The sequence below is a fragment of the Caloenas nicobarica genome, chromosome Z, assembly GCF_036013445.1.
Source record: "Caloenas nicobarica isolate bCalNic1 chromosome Z, bCalNic1.hap1, whole genome shotgun sequence".
In the NCBI taxonomy this organism is placed as follows: Eukaryota; Metazoa; Chordata; class Aves; order Columbiformes; family Columbidae; genus Caloenas; species Caloenas nicobarica.
Window position 1 is genome coordinate 67,758,070 of NC_088284.1, and position 14,853 is coordinate 67,772,922.

Here is a 14,853-nt window from a genome sequence, read left to right on the forward strand (position 1 = left end):
GAACTTTGCACTTTCCTGTGTTGAACTTCACACAGTTCTTGCTGGCCCACTCTTCCAGCCTGTCCACATCTCTGAAAGATGCCTCTCCCTTCTCATATCTCCACATCACCACCCAGTTTAATGACATCACCAAACTTCGTGAGGGTGCTTTCTGTCCCACCATCCAGATCATTTATGAAGATATTGAAGAGTGTGGGGCTCAGTAATGGTCCCTGGGGGACCACACATGACAGGCTGCCAGCCTGAGTAAAAACCATTGATCTCCTGCCCTCTGAGTGCAGCCCGTGAGACAATTTCCTGCCTGTCTCACAGACCACCCATCCAGTCTGTATTGTGACAGTCTGTCCAGGAAGAGGCTGTGGGAAACTGTCAAATACTTTGCTGAAGCCCAGGTAGGCAACATTCACTGCTCCCTCCGTGCTGACAGAAGATGTTATTTTGTTTTAGAAGATGATCGGGTTAGCCTGGCATGATTTACCTTTGGTAAATCTGAGCTGGATTTCCCAATCACCTGCTTCACTTGGTTTCTAGAAGGACTCATTCCACCGCTTTCCCAGGGACTGAAGTGAGGCTAATGGGCCTGTAGTTTTGTGGGTCCTCTTTTGGGCCATTCTTGTAGATGGGTGTGAGATTTGCCTTTTTTCAGTCATCAGGGATGCCCTCAAGCTCCTTGACTTTTCAAAGAGTATGGACAGAGACCTTGCAACAACGTCAGCCGCTTCGGTTAACATGCTGGGGTGGGCTCCCAATTTATGTGGGGTGAGCCCTTGCAGCGGGTGCTACTGGTGGGTTGACACATACATTCTTGTAGCTACTCGACTGTGGGAGCTGGGGTCCAGCCAGCCTGGTAAAGATGAAGGAGGTGCTGAGAACCTCTGCCTTATCAGCATTATTAGTAACTCGTTTCCCTGCCCTGTTTAGTAAGGGGCCTATATCTTCCCTGTGCTTGTGCTTAACTAGTGGCATAACTGAAGAACTTTTCTTATTCTTGACATCTCTGGCCAATTTCAGTTCTAGCTGAGCCCTAACCTTCCTGTCTGCATTTCTGCATGCCCTAGCAAGGTTCTTGTAGTCCTGCGTGGGTATTTGGCCACCTTTCCATAGCTGGTATGCTTCTTTTTTGCTTTTAAGTACACCCAAAAGCTCACTGTTAAACCCCAGTGGTCTCTTGTTCTGCCTTCTTCCTTTTCCTTTGTCGGTGACGGACTGTTCTTGTGATTCCAGGAGGCTGTTCTTTAAAATCTCCCAGCACTCACAAGCTCCTTTGCCCTCCATGCATGCTTCCCATGGAACCCCTCACATGTGGGCTCTGAGTGTATTGAAACTGGATCTTCTAAAATCCAGTGTCTTTGTCCAGCTACTGGTCTTCAGTATGCTCAGCAGGATATTAAACTCCACAATGCTGTGATTGCTGTTTCCAAGGCTGTAATTGGTAGTTATGTTGTTAAGTATGCCTTTTTGCTTTGTGAGCAGTAAATCTAGCAATGCACAGTTCCTATGTTAGCATGCCCAGCACCTGTAGCAGGAAGCAGTCCTCATGCATTCCAGGAATCCCATGGACAACATGTGCACTGCTGTGTTGTTCTCCAAACAAATATTTGGGTAATCGAAGTCACCCATGAGGACCAGGTTCTGTTGGCCAAAGACTTCCTTGAGCAGATGAAGTAAGGTTTCAGCTGCCTTGTGATCCTGGTTGGAAGGTCAGTAACAGATACCTAACACAGGACCGTCCTTGGTGATGAACCATCTAATCTCAATCCAAAGGCATTTGACAGAGCTTTTGTGGTCTCCATAGCTTACCTCCATACACTCACTTTTTTTTTTTTTATGAAGTGCAACTCCACCTCCTTTTCCTCTCTTCCTATATTTCCAAAAGAGTTTGTAGCCATCCATTATGGTCTTCCAGTCATGTGAGTTTTCCCACCAAGATTCCGTGATTCCTATCTGTCCTGGTTTTGTTAAAAAAAAGTTTATCTTCTAGTGAATTTTTCTGTCAGCTGAAGTCTTCTTACAAACTGTGTTTTCCTGAAAGCTAGATACATGTTTTGGTAGATATAGCAATGGAATGCAAGGTCATTGATAATGATGCATCTCGCAAGATGTGCAAGCAGGAGGTGAACTGAAAATTGACCAACTAAGTATTCCATCCCATTCACGTGATACTTCATATAAAAGTGGGATCACAAAGATCTCATCCCTTTTTCCTTATGGCCGACACTGGGAGAGGACCTTGCCAGTTGTCCCTGCGAACTGAGGCCTAGTGACAGACTGAATCCAGCTCCAGTTGGCTGCGGAGTCCAGTCCAGGACTTCGGGTGCCGGCCCCACATCTGCCAGAGCAGTTGCCGGGACTTTCAAGATTGGTTTTGTATATTTCATATTATTTTCTCTATTTTTATTAGTAGCATCAGTAAAACATTAATTTTTCCAACTCTCTTCTCTCTGTCCTTTCCCTCCCAATCACCTGTCCTTAGCGGGAAGCAGGGATAGGGAGGAGCTAAAGGGGGAAAGCGGAGGGAGAGGGGGCTAACAGTACATCTGCCACAGTTTGTCACCCCGCAATCAAACCTCAACACTATCACATAAAAACTCTCAGACTGGGTACAAAGGTCCAGTTCTCCGTCTTTGCTGCCCAGACTGTGAGCATTGGCATACATACATTTGAGGTGATTGAACTTAACGTTCTTGCCTTTGTAAAGGGCTGGAGAGCATTCAGAAGGGATAGGTGAGGAAGGAGAGGAGGTAGCCATGTATGTCAGGGAGTGTTTTGATTGTCTAGAGTTTAATGGGGGTGATGATAAGGTTGAGTGTCTATGGATAAGAATCCAGGGGAAGGGCAACAAGGCAGATATCCTGGTGGGGATCTGTTACAGACCACCCAACCAGGATGAAGAGAGAGATGAAATATTTTGCAGGCAGCTGGCAGCAGTCTCCCCATCACTAACCCTTGTTCTTATGGGGGACTTCAACCTACCAGTTGTCTGCTGGAAGTACAACACCGCAGAGAGGAAGCAGTCGAGGAGGCTCCTGCAGTGTATGGAAGACAACTTCGTAACACAGCTGGTTAGCGAGCCTACCAGGGAAGGAGCCCCACTGGATCTATTGTTTGTAAATAGAGAAGGACTCCTGGGCAACGTGTTGGTTGGAGGTTGCCTTGGGCATAGTGATCACAAAATGATTGAGTTTTCTATTCTTGGAGAAGTTACAAGCGTGGTCAGCAGAACTGCTACCTTGGACTTCCAAAGGGCAGGCTTTGACCTGTTGAGGAGGCTGGTTGGCAGAGTCCCTTGGGAGGTAGTTCTGAAGGGCAAAGGAATCCAGGAAGGTTGTTCTCTCTTCAAGAAGGTAATCTTAGAGGCACAGGAGCAGGCTGCCCCATGTGCTGAAAGGTGAGCCAACAGGGAAGAAGACTGGCCTGGCTGAGTAGAGAGCTGCGGCTGGAACTTAGGAATAAAAAGAGAATTTATAACCTTTGGAAGGAAGGGCAGGCTACTCAAGAGGAATATGAGAATTCTGTGAAGTTATGCAGAGAGAAAATTAAAAGGGCCCAAATCCAACTAGAGCTAAGCCTGGCTACTGCTGTAAAAGGCAACAAGAAATGTTTATATATATATATATCAGCAACAAGAGAAGAGCTAAGGAGAATCTCCATCCCCTGATGGATGTGGGGGGGAAACAGTGACAGAAGATGAGGGAAAGGCTGAAGGGCTAAATGCCTCCTTTGCCTCAGAACAGTTGTGCTCCAGGTACCCAGCCCCCTGAGCCAGAAGACAGGGATGGGGAGAAAAATGAAGCCTCAGTAATCCAAGGGGAAATGGTTAGTGACCTGCTACACCACTTAGACGCACACAAGTCTATAGGGCCAGATGGGATCCACCCAAGGGTGCTGAGGAAGTTGGCAGAGGTGATCACTAAGCCACTTTCCATTATCTATCAGCAATCCTGGCTAACTGGGGAGGTACCGTTTACTAGAAGTTGGGAAACACGACGCCCATCTACAGGAAGGGCCAGAAGGAGGATCCAGGGAACTACAGACCTGTCAGTCTAACCTTGGTGCCATGGAAAGTCATGGAACAGATCATGCTGAGTGACATCACATGGCACGTACAAGAAAACCAGCAATCAGGCCCAGTAAGCATGGGTTTATGAAAGGCAGGTCCTGCTTGACCAGCTTGATCTCCTTCTATGACAAGGTGACCCACCTAGTGGATGAGGGAAAGGCTGTGGATGTTGTGTAGTTAGGCTTTGGTAAAGCCTTGACTGTTTCCCACAGCATGCTCCTGGAGAACCTGGCATGGCCTGGATGGGTGTACTCTGCGATGGATAAAGAACTGGCTGGATGGCCGGGCCCAAAGAGTTGTGGTGAACGGAGCCAAATCCAGTTGGGGGCTGATCATAAGCGGTATTCCCCAGGGCTCAGTATTGGGACCAGTTCCGTTTAATCTCTATCAAGGATCTGGATGAGGGGATTGAGTGCACCCTTAGTAAGTTTGTAGATGACACCAAGTTGGGTGGGAGTGTTGATCTGCTGGAGGGTAGGAAGGCCATACAGAGGGATCTGGACCGGCTGGATCATTGGGCTGAGGCCAGTTGTATGAGGTTCAACAAGGCCAAGTGCCGGGTCCTGCACTCGGGTCACAACAACCCCAGGCAGTGCCACAGGCTCAGGGAAGAGTGGCTGGAAACTGCCTGGAAGAAAAAGATCTGGGGGTGCTGATTGACAGCCGGCTGAACATGAGCCAGCAGTGTGCCCAGGTGGCCAGAATGGCCAACAGAATCCTGGCTTGTATCAGGAACAGTGTGGCCAGCAGGACTAGAGAAGTGATCATCCCACTGTACTCGGCACTGGTGAGGTCCCACCTTGAATCCTGTGTTCAGTTTTGGGCCCCTCACTACAAGAAAGACATTGAGGTGCTGGAGAGAGTTCAGAGAAGGGCAATGAAGCTGGTGAGGGGTCTGGAGCACAAGTGTGATGAGGAGCGGCTGAGGGAACTGGGGCTGTTTGGCCTGGGGAAAAGGAGGCTGAGGAGAGACCTTGTCGCTGTCTACAGCTACCTGAAAGAAGGTGGTAGCATGGAGGGTGTTGGTCTCTTATCCCAAGTAGCAAGTGATAGGACGAGAGGAAATGGCCTCAAGTTGTGCCAGGGAAGGTTCAGATGGGATACTGGGAAACATTTTTTCATGGAAAGGGTTGTCAGGCATTGGACCAGGCTGCCCAGGGAGGTGATGGAGTCACCATCCCTGCAGGTGTTTAAAAGACATGTAGATGAGGTTCTTAGGGACATGGTTTAGTGCTAGAGTTAGGTTAGGTTATGGCTGGACTCAATGATCCTGAGGGCCTCTTCCAACTGAAATGATTCTATGATTCCATTCCTCACTCCAGTAGGTGTGCTCATCCATCCTGTTGCTTACGAATATGCAGGCATCACAGCTCTGGATCCTACCCCACAAGTTTTTTAGTTTAAAGCACAATTCACTAAGTCAGCCAATCTGCTAGCAAGGTTAGGCTGCATACAACTACTCATTTGTCCATTTTGAATAACATTTCAAGAATTGAGAGTCGCTCTTTACAGACAATTCATGTCAGTCATACCAGCAACAAGACCACTTAACAAGAGTCCTACAGGAACAGGCTGATTTAATGGGCTATTGAGGTCACAGTTAACTTTGTCAATTCTACATCGAACTGACCACTGGTACTTGCAACTCTCTTGCTTTAGTGGAGACAGACTAGACAACAATTCCCCTAAGTGTGCTGGACTATTAACTCATAGAATCATAGAACAGTTTGGGTTGGAAGGGACTTTCAAAGGCCATCTAGCCCAACCTTCCCACAACGAGCAGGGACATCTTCAACTAGATTAGGTGCTCAGAGCCCCATCCAGCTTGGCCTAGAATGTTTCTAGGGATGGGGCATCTACCACCTCTTCGGGCAACCCATTCCAGTGTTTTACCACCCTCATAATAAAAAATTTCTTCCTTGTGTCTAGCGTGAATCTCCTGTCTTTTATTTTAAAACCATTACCCTTTGTTCTATCGCTACAGGCCATGCATCATTGTTATAGGCCCCTTTTAAGTACTGAAAGGCTGCAATAAGACTGGAGCCTTCTCTTCTTCAGGCTGAACAACCCCAACTATCTCAGCCTTTCCTCTGATCACTTTCATGGCCTCCTCTGGCCCCTCTCCAACAGGTCCATGTCTTTCCTGTACCGAGAGCTCCAGAGCTGGACACAGGACTCCAGGTGGGGTCTCACCAGAGCAGAGGGGCAGAATCACCTCCCTCGACCTGCTGGCCACACTGCTTTTCATGCAATCACCAGGGACTCCACCTGACTGCCATGAGCTCTACTTCACTGGCTTCAAAATCACATATGTAGACACAACTTTCCTCTCTGAGAAATTTTAATTTCTACATTGTGGAATATTCAACATTAAAAGGAAAGTTTCACAACTTACTAAGTAGACATCCAAGACTGAAGCATTATCATTTTCCATTTCCAGTGTGCTCTGTTCTGAAGTCAAATAGATGGCACTGTCTTCTAAAGTGAATGTTGAACTTGAAGGCAACCCTTTACTGCAAAGAGAAGGAAGACTACAGTCAACTGAAAATACAAGTTACAAAGACCTCAGTCATAGCTGAAAATTTTAAAGCATGTTTCTCTCTGAAACATAGAAGGTTCAAATACTTGAAAAGACAGAAAACAATTAGACAAATATAGATGCATTTGCAATGGTTAGATAACTGGCAGCTCATATTTGACTAACCTACACAAACCACAGTTTCTACTGTCGCATTCATTAAAATTTTGCCAGGAAGTAATACTGTTCCTGAACTCTTATGTTTACTCAAAGAATGAGAGTATGTCCCAGTAAATGTGGGATAATTCAAAAGAAGTTACTTCCACATTATGCATGATGTAAATTTTGGCAGGATTTCTTAATTCAAAATCAGGAAAAAAGATGCAGTAGTTAGGCACAGTAGAATTGGACATTCTCATGCAGATACAGGATCACTTGCAGCCAACAGTTCAGAAGGGAAATTGGGAAAAGAACAGGAATGTACTGTAATTAGTACAGCTCCACAAGGAAGTGGTATTTACAGAGCAAGTGCACTGTATTATTTCATTCATGGATACAATTTTTTGTTCTCTGCTATCCAGAAAGAATGTGAAACTGCAAATGCGTCCACACAGAAATCTTGTTTTGTTTTTTAAACACACTTGAATCCACAAAGCTGAAACTCTTCAGGGTGTTTTAATGGAGTGGTGGCCATTATCACCTGTCCTCACTAGCTGCCAGAAACTAACAGACTCCAAGCTGCCCTGAAACCTCAACTGTCAGTTTTGCAGAAACTTTAAAAAAATAAGTTCTTATCTAATTGCACACAAGGTGAAAAGCAAACAATTCTGCATATTAACTGAGTATGAAAATATGGTTACAGCCATCAGTCCAGTAATGACTCATTTCTCCTCTCCCTTTGCAGTACTTTGTAGCTTAAACATGTTTCAGATGAGTTATAATTTCAGAAAGGGCAAAGCTAGCATTCAATGTAGAAAAAAAAATTCAAATGCTCAACAAAACAGTGAATCATCAGTCACCCTCATGTCATATTAGTATTAAGCACATAGCATTACATTTGCTACATTACAATGTTCCTTTTATTATGTAGTGTACTAGGCATCTTTTCAATAGCAAGACTATTTCTTTTGTCACAAGGGTGACCCAGCTCCCACTGACTTAGTAGCATTTTTCTCACACCCGTTGTATTCTACTGAGCAACATTTCAGTCACATCAGTTTTCTGGCAATGCTTCATTTTACTGAAGAGCAGAGAGCAGACAGGAAGGGAAAAAAGGGTTGTTGCCAAACACAGAATTATAGAATGTCCTGAGTTGGAAGGGACCCACAAGGATCAGCGAGTCCAACTCCTGTCCCTGCACAGGACAACCCCACAGGTCACACCATGTGTCTGAGGGCCTTGTCCAGTCTCTTCTTGAACACCGCCAGGCTTGGGGCCGTGACACCTCCCTGGGGAGCCTGTTCCAGTGTCCACCAGCCTCTGGGTGAAGAACCTTTTCCTAATGTCCAACCCAAACCTCCCCTGGCACATCTTCCTGCCATCCCCTCAGGTTCTGTCATTGGTCACCAGAGAGAAGAGCTCAGCGCCTGCCCCTCCTCCTCCCCTTGTGAGGAAGCTGTATGTTGATCATTTCCCACAAAATAAGCTCTGGCACGAAAGACACTACCTCTTTGCAAAGATACTACCCCTCTTTGTGTAGGGGGAGAGAGTCACTTTTGTTGGCAGAGTTTTGACCCCACTGTTGCACAGTTGAGGCCTCTGGATGTGCAAAGGCCCACAGATGAAAGCCAGGTGACATGAGAGGAATGTGCAGTAAGCAGCTACTATTGCTATAAAAATATGCAAATCCTGTGGTCAAACCTTCTTTCTGGAAAATATTGCTCTGCATTACTAACTGTAAAGCAAGTCAGGCAGGCTGTGGTGTATCCCTGGCTTTCATTCTTGCATCAGGTTAGGTTTAAAAGCGAAAAAGAAAAGAAAGAAATAGTTACTCCTGTCATATATGTATCAGGCCACATCATTACCACCTTTACAGCTGTTAATTTTAACCTCTTTCACTTCCAGAAGACGTGTGGAACCTGTACTCAAGATGAGGCAAGGATTCTGCAATTCATACTAGTGGCATTTATTTTATATCCTTTGTGTATCAGAAGACTAAGACCTCCTTGTATTTCAGTATAATTCACACACTTTTCTTCCCCTCTTCTCTACTTTTCCATTAGAAGGCACTGCGCTTCCTATGCTCTTAGCCTGTTAAATCATAATCTATGTTGCTTCACAGCCTGCTGTGGATAGCAAACAATAGCAATTTGAGTTCAGCACTCCATCTTGGGATTGTTAAACTACTGGTTTTGCCTATAACACAGAATAAAGCCAATGCCATCTCCTCTTTGGAGTGTACCTCTTTTTTCTTTTTTTTCCTACCTATTATAGAAATACACTATGCAGTCAGGCAGCATAAGGGTCGAAACAAAACCAGCACATTAAGAGAAGTCAAAGAAAGGCTGCTATAAACGTCACAAAACTAACACACAGAAAGGGGAAAAGAAGGGCAGAACAAAGTACTAAGATACAGTAATCTTACATACAGAAAACCAGCAATGACTAAAGTTCCTTGAACAAAATCAGGCATGAGAGAAGATAATGAAAACCAGATGTCAGTCCACCTTTTTTCTCACAATCAAAGAGCCACAACTTATCTGCTGATAGCAATCTCCTTGCTGCTGTGACTTTTACACTGAATAATTAGAGAGAAACTCTGCAAGCAATTCAGACTCATCTCTTGCATGAAGAATTGTTTATTAAAAGGAAAAGTGCAGGAAAACTGTTGCAAGACAGAGCTTTCTTTCATATACCTTAAGTTCCGTAACTGGAAGTTTTTCTCTGTTTAAAAAAACATGACCTGTCCACTTTGGGAAGATAATCCCTAAAGTGTATAAGGGAGAAAGTAGAAATTTCAAGGCTCTTCCACATTAATTTGCAGCTGGAGCTCATGCGGGTGTTGGTATAAAAGCAACCACTTCTGCCAGGAGCTGAACTCTGCTGCAAATGCAGCACAGTGCTTACATGTAATAACGTAGTAAAACCACCTTAGATACAGCTGCTTAGTTAGAAATCATTTTCATGGTAGAATAAGAAAATTTTGTTTGTTATACTTGCCTTGAAATGACACCATGAAGAACATGCACCCCAGCTGGCTAAGTGACTAGGAACTTCATTAAGATATGCATAAGAACAAGATTTCCAATTTTCCTAGGAAAAGGGGGAAAAGCAAGAAGCTTTTTTTTCTTTTTTTTAAGGTCTAATCCTTAGTGTTAATGTGGATCCTATTTTAAAAAGCACTAAACAGTTTGTCCTTATGCTGAAGGAAAGAGAAAAGCCTTATTTTGACATCCTAAATCAGCACACTTCACTACTTTTAATCAAAAACCAGGCTCAATTTCTCTTCCTCCTGAGTAGAAAATAAAATAAACCCTTCATTTTCCAAAGTCCTTCTAAAATGTTCTCTTGGACATGAGATATAAAAAAGCCCTAACTCAAATTATCTTGGAAAGCTAAAGATAGTTAAGGATTGCTACTTGCAAATCTGAAAAATGAGGTATAGGGTACACAGTCTTCAGGAGGAACAATTAAATTAGACTGAATTTTTGCAGATTTGTAGAAGAGCATAAATTTTACACATTTTAATCTAAGGAAGATATATATAAGATCATATTAAGTTTCTAAGGAATAAAGGAAAAAATACACTTTGTCAAGAAACTAGCATAACCAGTCGGGATTATCTAAAATAATAATAAAAAAAATAAAATAGTAATAATAATAATTTAAAAAAATCAAAATACTGGTGTCCTTTAAACCTTTCCAAATTTTAAGTACTATTTCTGTCCTTCATATTTTATTTACACTAAACTGAGGTGACAGTTTTAGAGATAAAAGACTTCTGTTTTCTTCATGGAAAAACAAGTATGCCTCATCATAATGTGTCTGCTTGCGAGGCAGCCTGCAGGACAGGTAAAACCATTCAGTCTCCTTTCCAAGTCATTGCACAGCCTTTGAAGAATGACAGAAACAGTGCCAGGTAGTAAAAACTGACCGAAACAGAAGCTTGAGCTGTATTTTGGTTTTAGTTTTTTGTTTGGTTTGGTTTTCTTTTTTTGTCCTGCAGTGTGAAGAACAGCTCTTGTAGGAATATAATTATAAGCTTCTTTCAGATAGTGCCAAAATACAACAGCCATGAATTAGAACAAGCCACTGTTTCTCCCCTGCTCTGAAGAGTTGTAATAAAAACAGGATTCGATGCCTATCTTTGGATGTCCAATATGCTTCCCTGTAGCATCTCCCACAGTACATTTATCTCCTAAATAGTAGCACATTTGCAATGGCTAATGTGTTTGAAAACTTATATAAACTTTTAAAAAAATTATCAGCTCATTACACCATTAGTTTTGATATTTAAAATATCTGTGTGTAAAAGTCAGAAAAATGTCTTGTAGGATAAATGAGCAGTAAAACTGTTGTTACAAGGTACATCTCAATACAAACTGTTGCAGGAAATCTGCCTGCATACATATAAATGTGAATAGGGACAACAGACATCTATGTACCTGTTGAACTAAATGCCTTAATTAGTCCAATGTTTACAATGCAGAAATATTATATCACCTCTAAAACTCAACCTCTAGTTTCATTTTAAAAAATTACATGTGTCTGAAAAAAAAAAAAAGTAGGTCAAACATAGTAAAACTACCTTTTAATATTTCACAAACACTGTTGACAAACATTAAAACCACAGACCTGAGAAAACAATACATATGACTGATCTTCTAAATGCTGCTTCAAGTGAAGGAGTCTGACAGTGAGTCAGTGCTACTACACTCATGCTAGTGGTAAAACATGACATGTGAATCAGTAAACACCACAGTAAGCACATCAGTTTCACTACAGCCAAACCCACACACCTTTGCAGGTGCCAATTAAAATCAGGAGACCTTTCATTTATGTACCTGTCACATATGTGTAGTTGAAAAGAGATGTTAAGAAATCAGAATTTAGGAACTCAGTCTAGATCACAAAATACTGAGTAATAACAGCCAAATCCACTGAGAGGTACACATCAACATGTATCAGCCCACAGAGGGATCTACATGTGAAGCCTGTTCTGAGAAGCTCCTCTGGATCCTCCTCACCAGAAAAAATTAGTGTAGTGAAATCAGACTTGCAAGGATGAGTATGGAATATGAAAAGCAGCATGAAGACTGACAAATTCAGTCAAGGAAACATCTACTTACGTATAACTACTATTACCATTGGACTTTTAAATACACAGATGTGCATGTGAATGAGCAATAATCTAAAATTTCAAGTTAATAAAAACTATAGCTTTTCTTTCTACTTTTCAACAACCAAGTTGCTTCCAAGAAACATTGGCTAAATAATTTATAAAACTTCTCTTTCTGTGAAGGAGAACACACATCTTTTTCGGACTCTATTAAAACAAATTACACTGAAAAGTGCGGCAAACAGGGCATCAGCAGTTGAATGGGATTAGATCCAATTAATTATGTAAGCACAGACAAAGACATACCCACTTCCATACATATATAGATCTCCACGAGAAAACTCCCAGTAAGATAAGGGGCTGCTTTTAAAATGTATCAAAGAGAAAAAAGACAAACCAACGCACTATTCAGACTGCCATGCCAAGTTATATCACTTTGTTCATCCAGTGTATGGGGCAGAGGATCCCATCAAATTAGGACACATGAAAGCGATAATTCACTCTTTAAAGTGATGTTGATGAAGTTTATGATAATTCTGCAGACTGGCTTATGATACACTAGTATGTCTCAAGGGATAACAGTGCAAAGAACCAAAGTATGAAGCAACATTGTGTATTTTATGGTACTGCAGCTGGGGCAAATTACGGCAAGGCCAACTGTGTTCAGATATATAGTGCTGGTTTTACATTTACAGCAGTGAGATTAAAACAAAAATCCATTAAAAAGCCATTATACATTTGCTGGTGAAGGACACATTACTGCGCTAATATTCCTTCCAGAGGGCTACCAATGTTTGTTCCCCAACAATCACTAAACCCAGTTACCTGATGGTAAGGTCACGTAACATCACAAGTACCAGCAGAATCTCACATCTACACTGGCCTGCTGCAAACAGAACATCTGTTTTTTCAGGAGGTTTTTATTTTTCTGAATGGGTGGAGCCACATTGTGAGCATTTTACAAAAGAAGGGTCCCTCAGTCATGAAACTGAAATAAACCTTGGAATACAGCAAAGTCTTCTCACTCTGCCTACCCACACAGCACTAGAATTGAAGAAAGACTCAAAAGCAGGGCTGACATCTCTTGTTCTTCACCAGAACTTTTATCAGAAACTTCTAGACAGTACCTCCGAACAAAAAATAAACTAAACAGGTCAGGTGTAATCAGGGTGCTATATTTAGTTACTGCTCTCTCTTCTATTAATTATTATGTTTGTTTAATATTCTGTTGAGTTACACTGCAGTGGTACTCTTTCTAGAGATGTTTTGAGGAAAGGAACATTTGTAACAGAAAATATGGTCATCTATTAAATCGTACAGGCTGTTTTCTGAAAAAAAAATATATACCTTTTATTAACACTTATCAATATATACCTATAGGCTTGCAGCAGGAACAGGTGAAATTAAGGGTCACTCAAGGCTAATTAAAAACACCACACCAGATCACTTGCTCAAAACAGACTGAGGAACTTCTGTTCACAAGACCTTTTCAGTCTTCGTTACGTCCTTCTTCCATTGCCAAGGACACTGACCTTTGCCTTTTGGGACAGCATTGATCCACTCCAGAGACAGAACCCCTGCTTTACAAAATACTTGGCTATCTTGCCAACTTCCATTAAGGAAATACTCCTACTAGGTCTTCTAAAAAATAATCTTTGTCACTGCTTTCTTGCCACCCTTCGCAGCTAAATTATTGAAATATCCAACAAGGGCAAATATACTATGGTAAAATACGAAGTCTCCAGTTTTGCCACAGATACTAATAATTTCTATTTAGAGTCTCTAGCCTTTTTTCTATGCACAAGCCTCAGAATATCATTGGGCAAGCAGCCTACACCTGATAGTCAGCTCTCCTTGCTTTGCTGGAGTTAATGTCTTTTCTGAATTCTTACTTGCTATACAGTATTTAATATTGAATCTAAATGCCTACACAAAGAAAATACTTAATGTATTAAGAGCAGTTTCAGATGCTTAAATAATACATTAGTAGAGCAGCATTATAACCACACAGACAACTTTAAAGAAGATTTGTAACAAAGCAGCATTAATTTTTCCCAGACTCATACATTACTAAAGGTTCTCTAATATCCCAATGACTAAAAGGTTAAGCGTAAATGCCTCAGAAAAGTTTAATTAGAGAAAAAAAATATATTTCTTTTTCAGGAAATCTAGATGCCTCACTGATCCCTTGGTACTGATGCTAACCAGTCAGTACTAGACATTAAGGACTAATAATCTTTAACCATTTACACTGAATTCCAGGATTACTCAGTATTCCTCTGGCTATGAAAGTAACTCATTAACAAACAACCTCCCAAACAAACAACCAACCTAGTAGGAAAAGCAAATTTCAGATAAATCTTCCTTAAGACTATGAACTGTACAAGATAATCTACTAGACATACGTATGAGGCTTAAACCATGAAAATTTAGACATGCCTTAGTAAATTAATGAAACTGGTGCATCATCCAGATTTGCTTTACACTTTCGCTTTACACGTTTGAAGCTAGAGACTGAAATTTTATGTTTTGATATGTGCCCATAACAAGCATTTACATGCTAAGAAAGATTCTCACTTCTATTTCCACAAAAACTTCATAAACTACAATAAATCCAAATACTAACTTCTGATACCACCAGAGAGGGAGGAATTCTGTTCACTTAGATAGCCTTGTTTTCTTCTAATGCCAGCATGTATCATTAAGAAAAAAAACGTATATCATTAAAAAATAAGAAAATGTAAGATTAAATAAGATGTATATATGCCTTTTGTCCAACAATGGTTTTTTGATGCTTCTTCAGGGCTGCAGGTAGCAGTGCTATGCTCTTTAAACCAGTATTCTTCAATCTGCTTTTCTGCTAAGTTTCTTGTCACAGTATCATTGTTCCAACAGAGCATAATTGTTAATCAAATAAACATAAATTGTTTATTTGATTAAGTACCCCTGAACACTTTTAGACATTATGCATTAGTATTTAGATACGTTACTAACTAG

The 14,853-nt window shown here is 41.6% G+C and overlaps 1 protein-coding gene across 1 annotated transcript in view; it reads right to left on the minus strand.

Moving 5' to 3' along the window:
* Positions 1 to 2,469: 2,469 nt before the first annotated feature.
* The window catches only part of PIP5K1B (phosphatidylinositol-4-phosphate 5-kinase type 1 beta), a 69,793-nt gene continuing 57,409 nt past the window's right edge, over positions 2,470 to 14,853 (minus strand). The window contains exons 13-14 of the mRNA XM_065656936.1: positions 6,456 to 6,573; positions 2,470 to 2,496 (exon numbers count right to left, since the gene is read on the minus strand). Coding sequence (XP_065513008.1) covers positions 2,470 to 2,496; positions 6,456 to 6,573 — 145 coding nt within the window. The remainder of the gene's footprint in view (positions 2,497 to 6,455; positions 6,574 to 14,853) is intronic.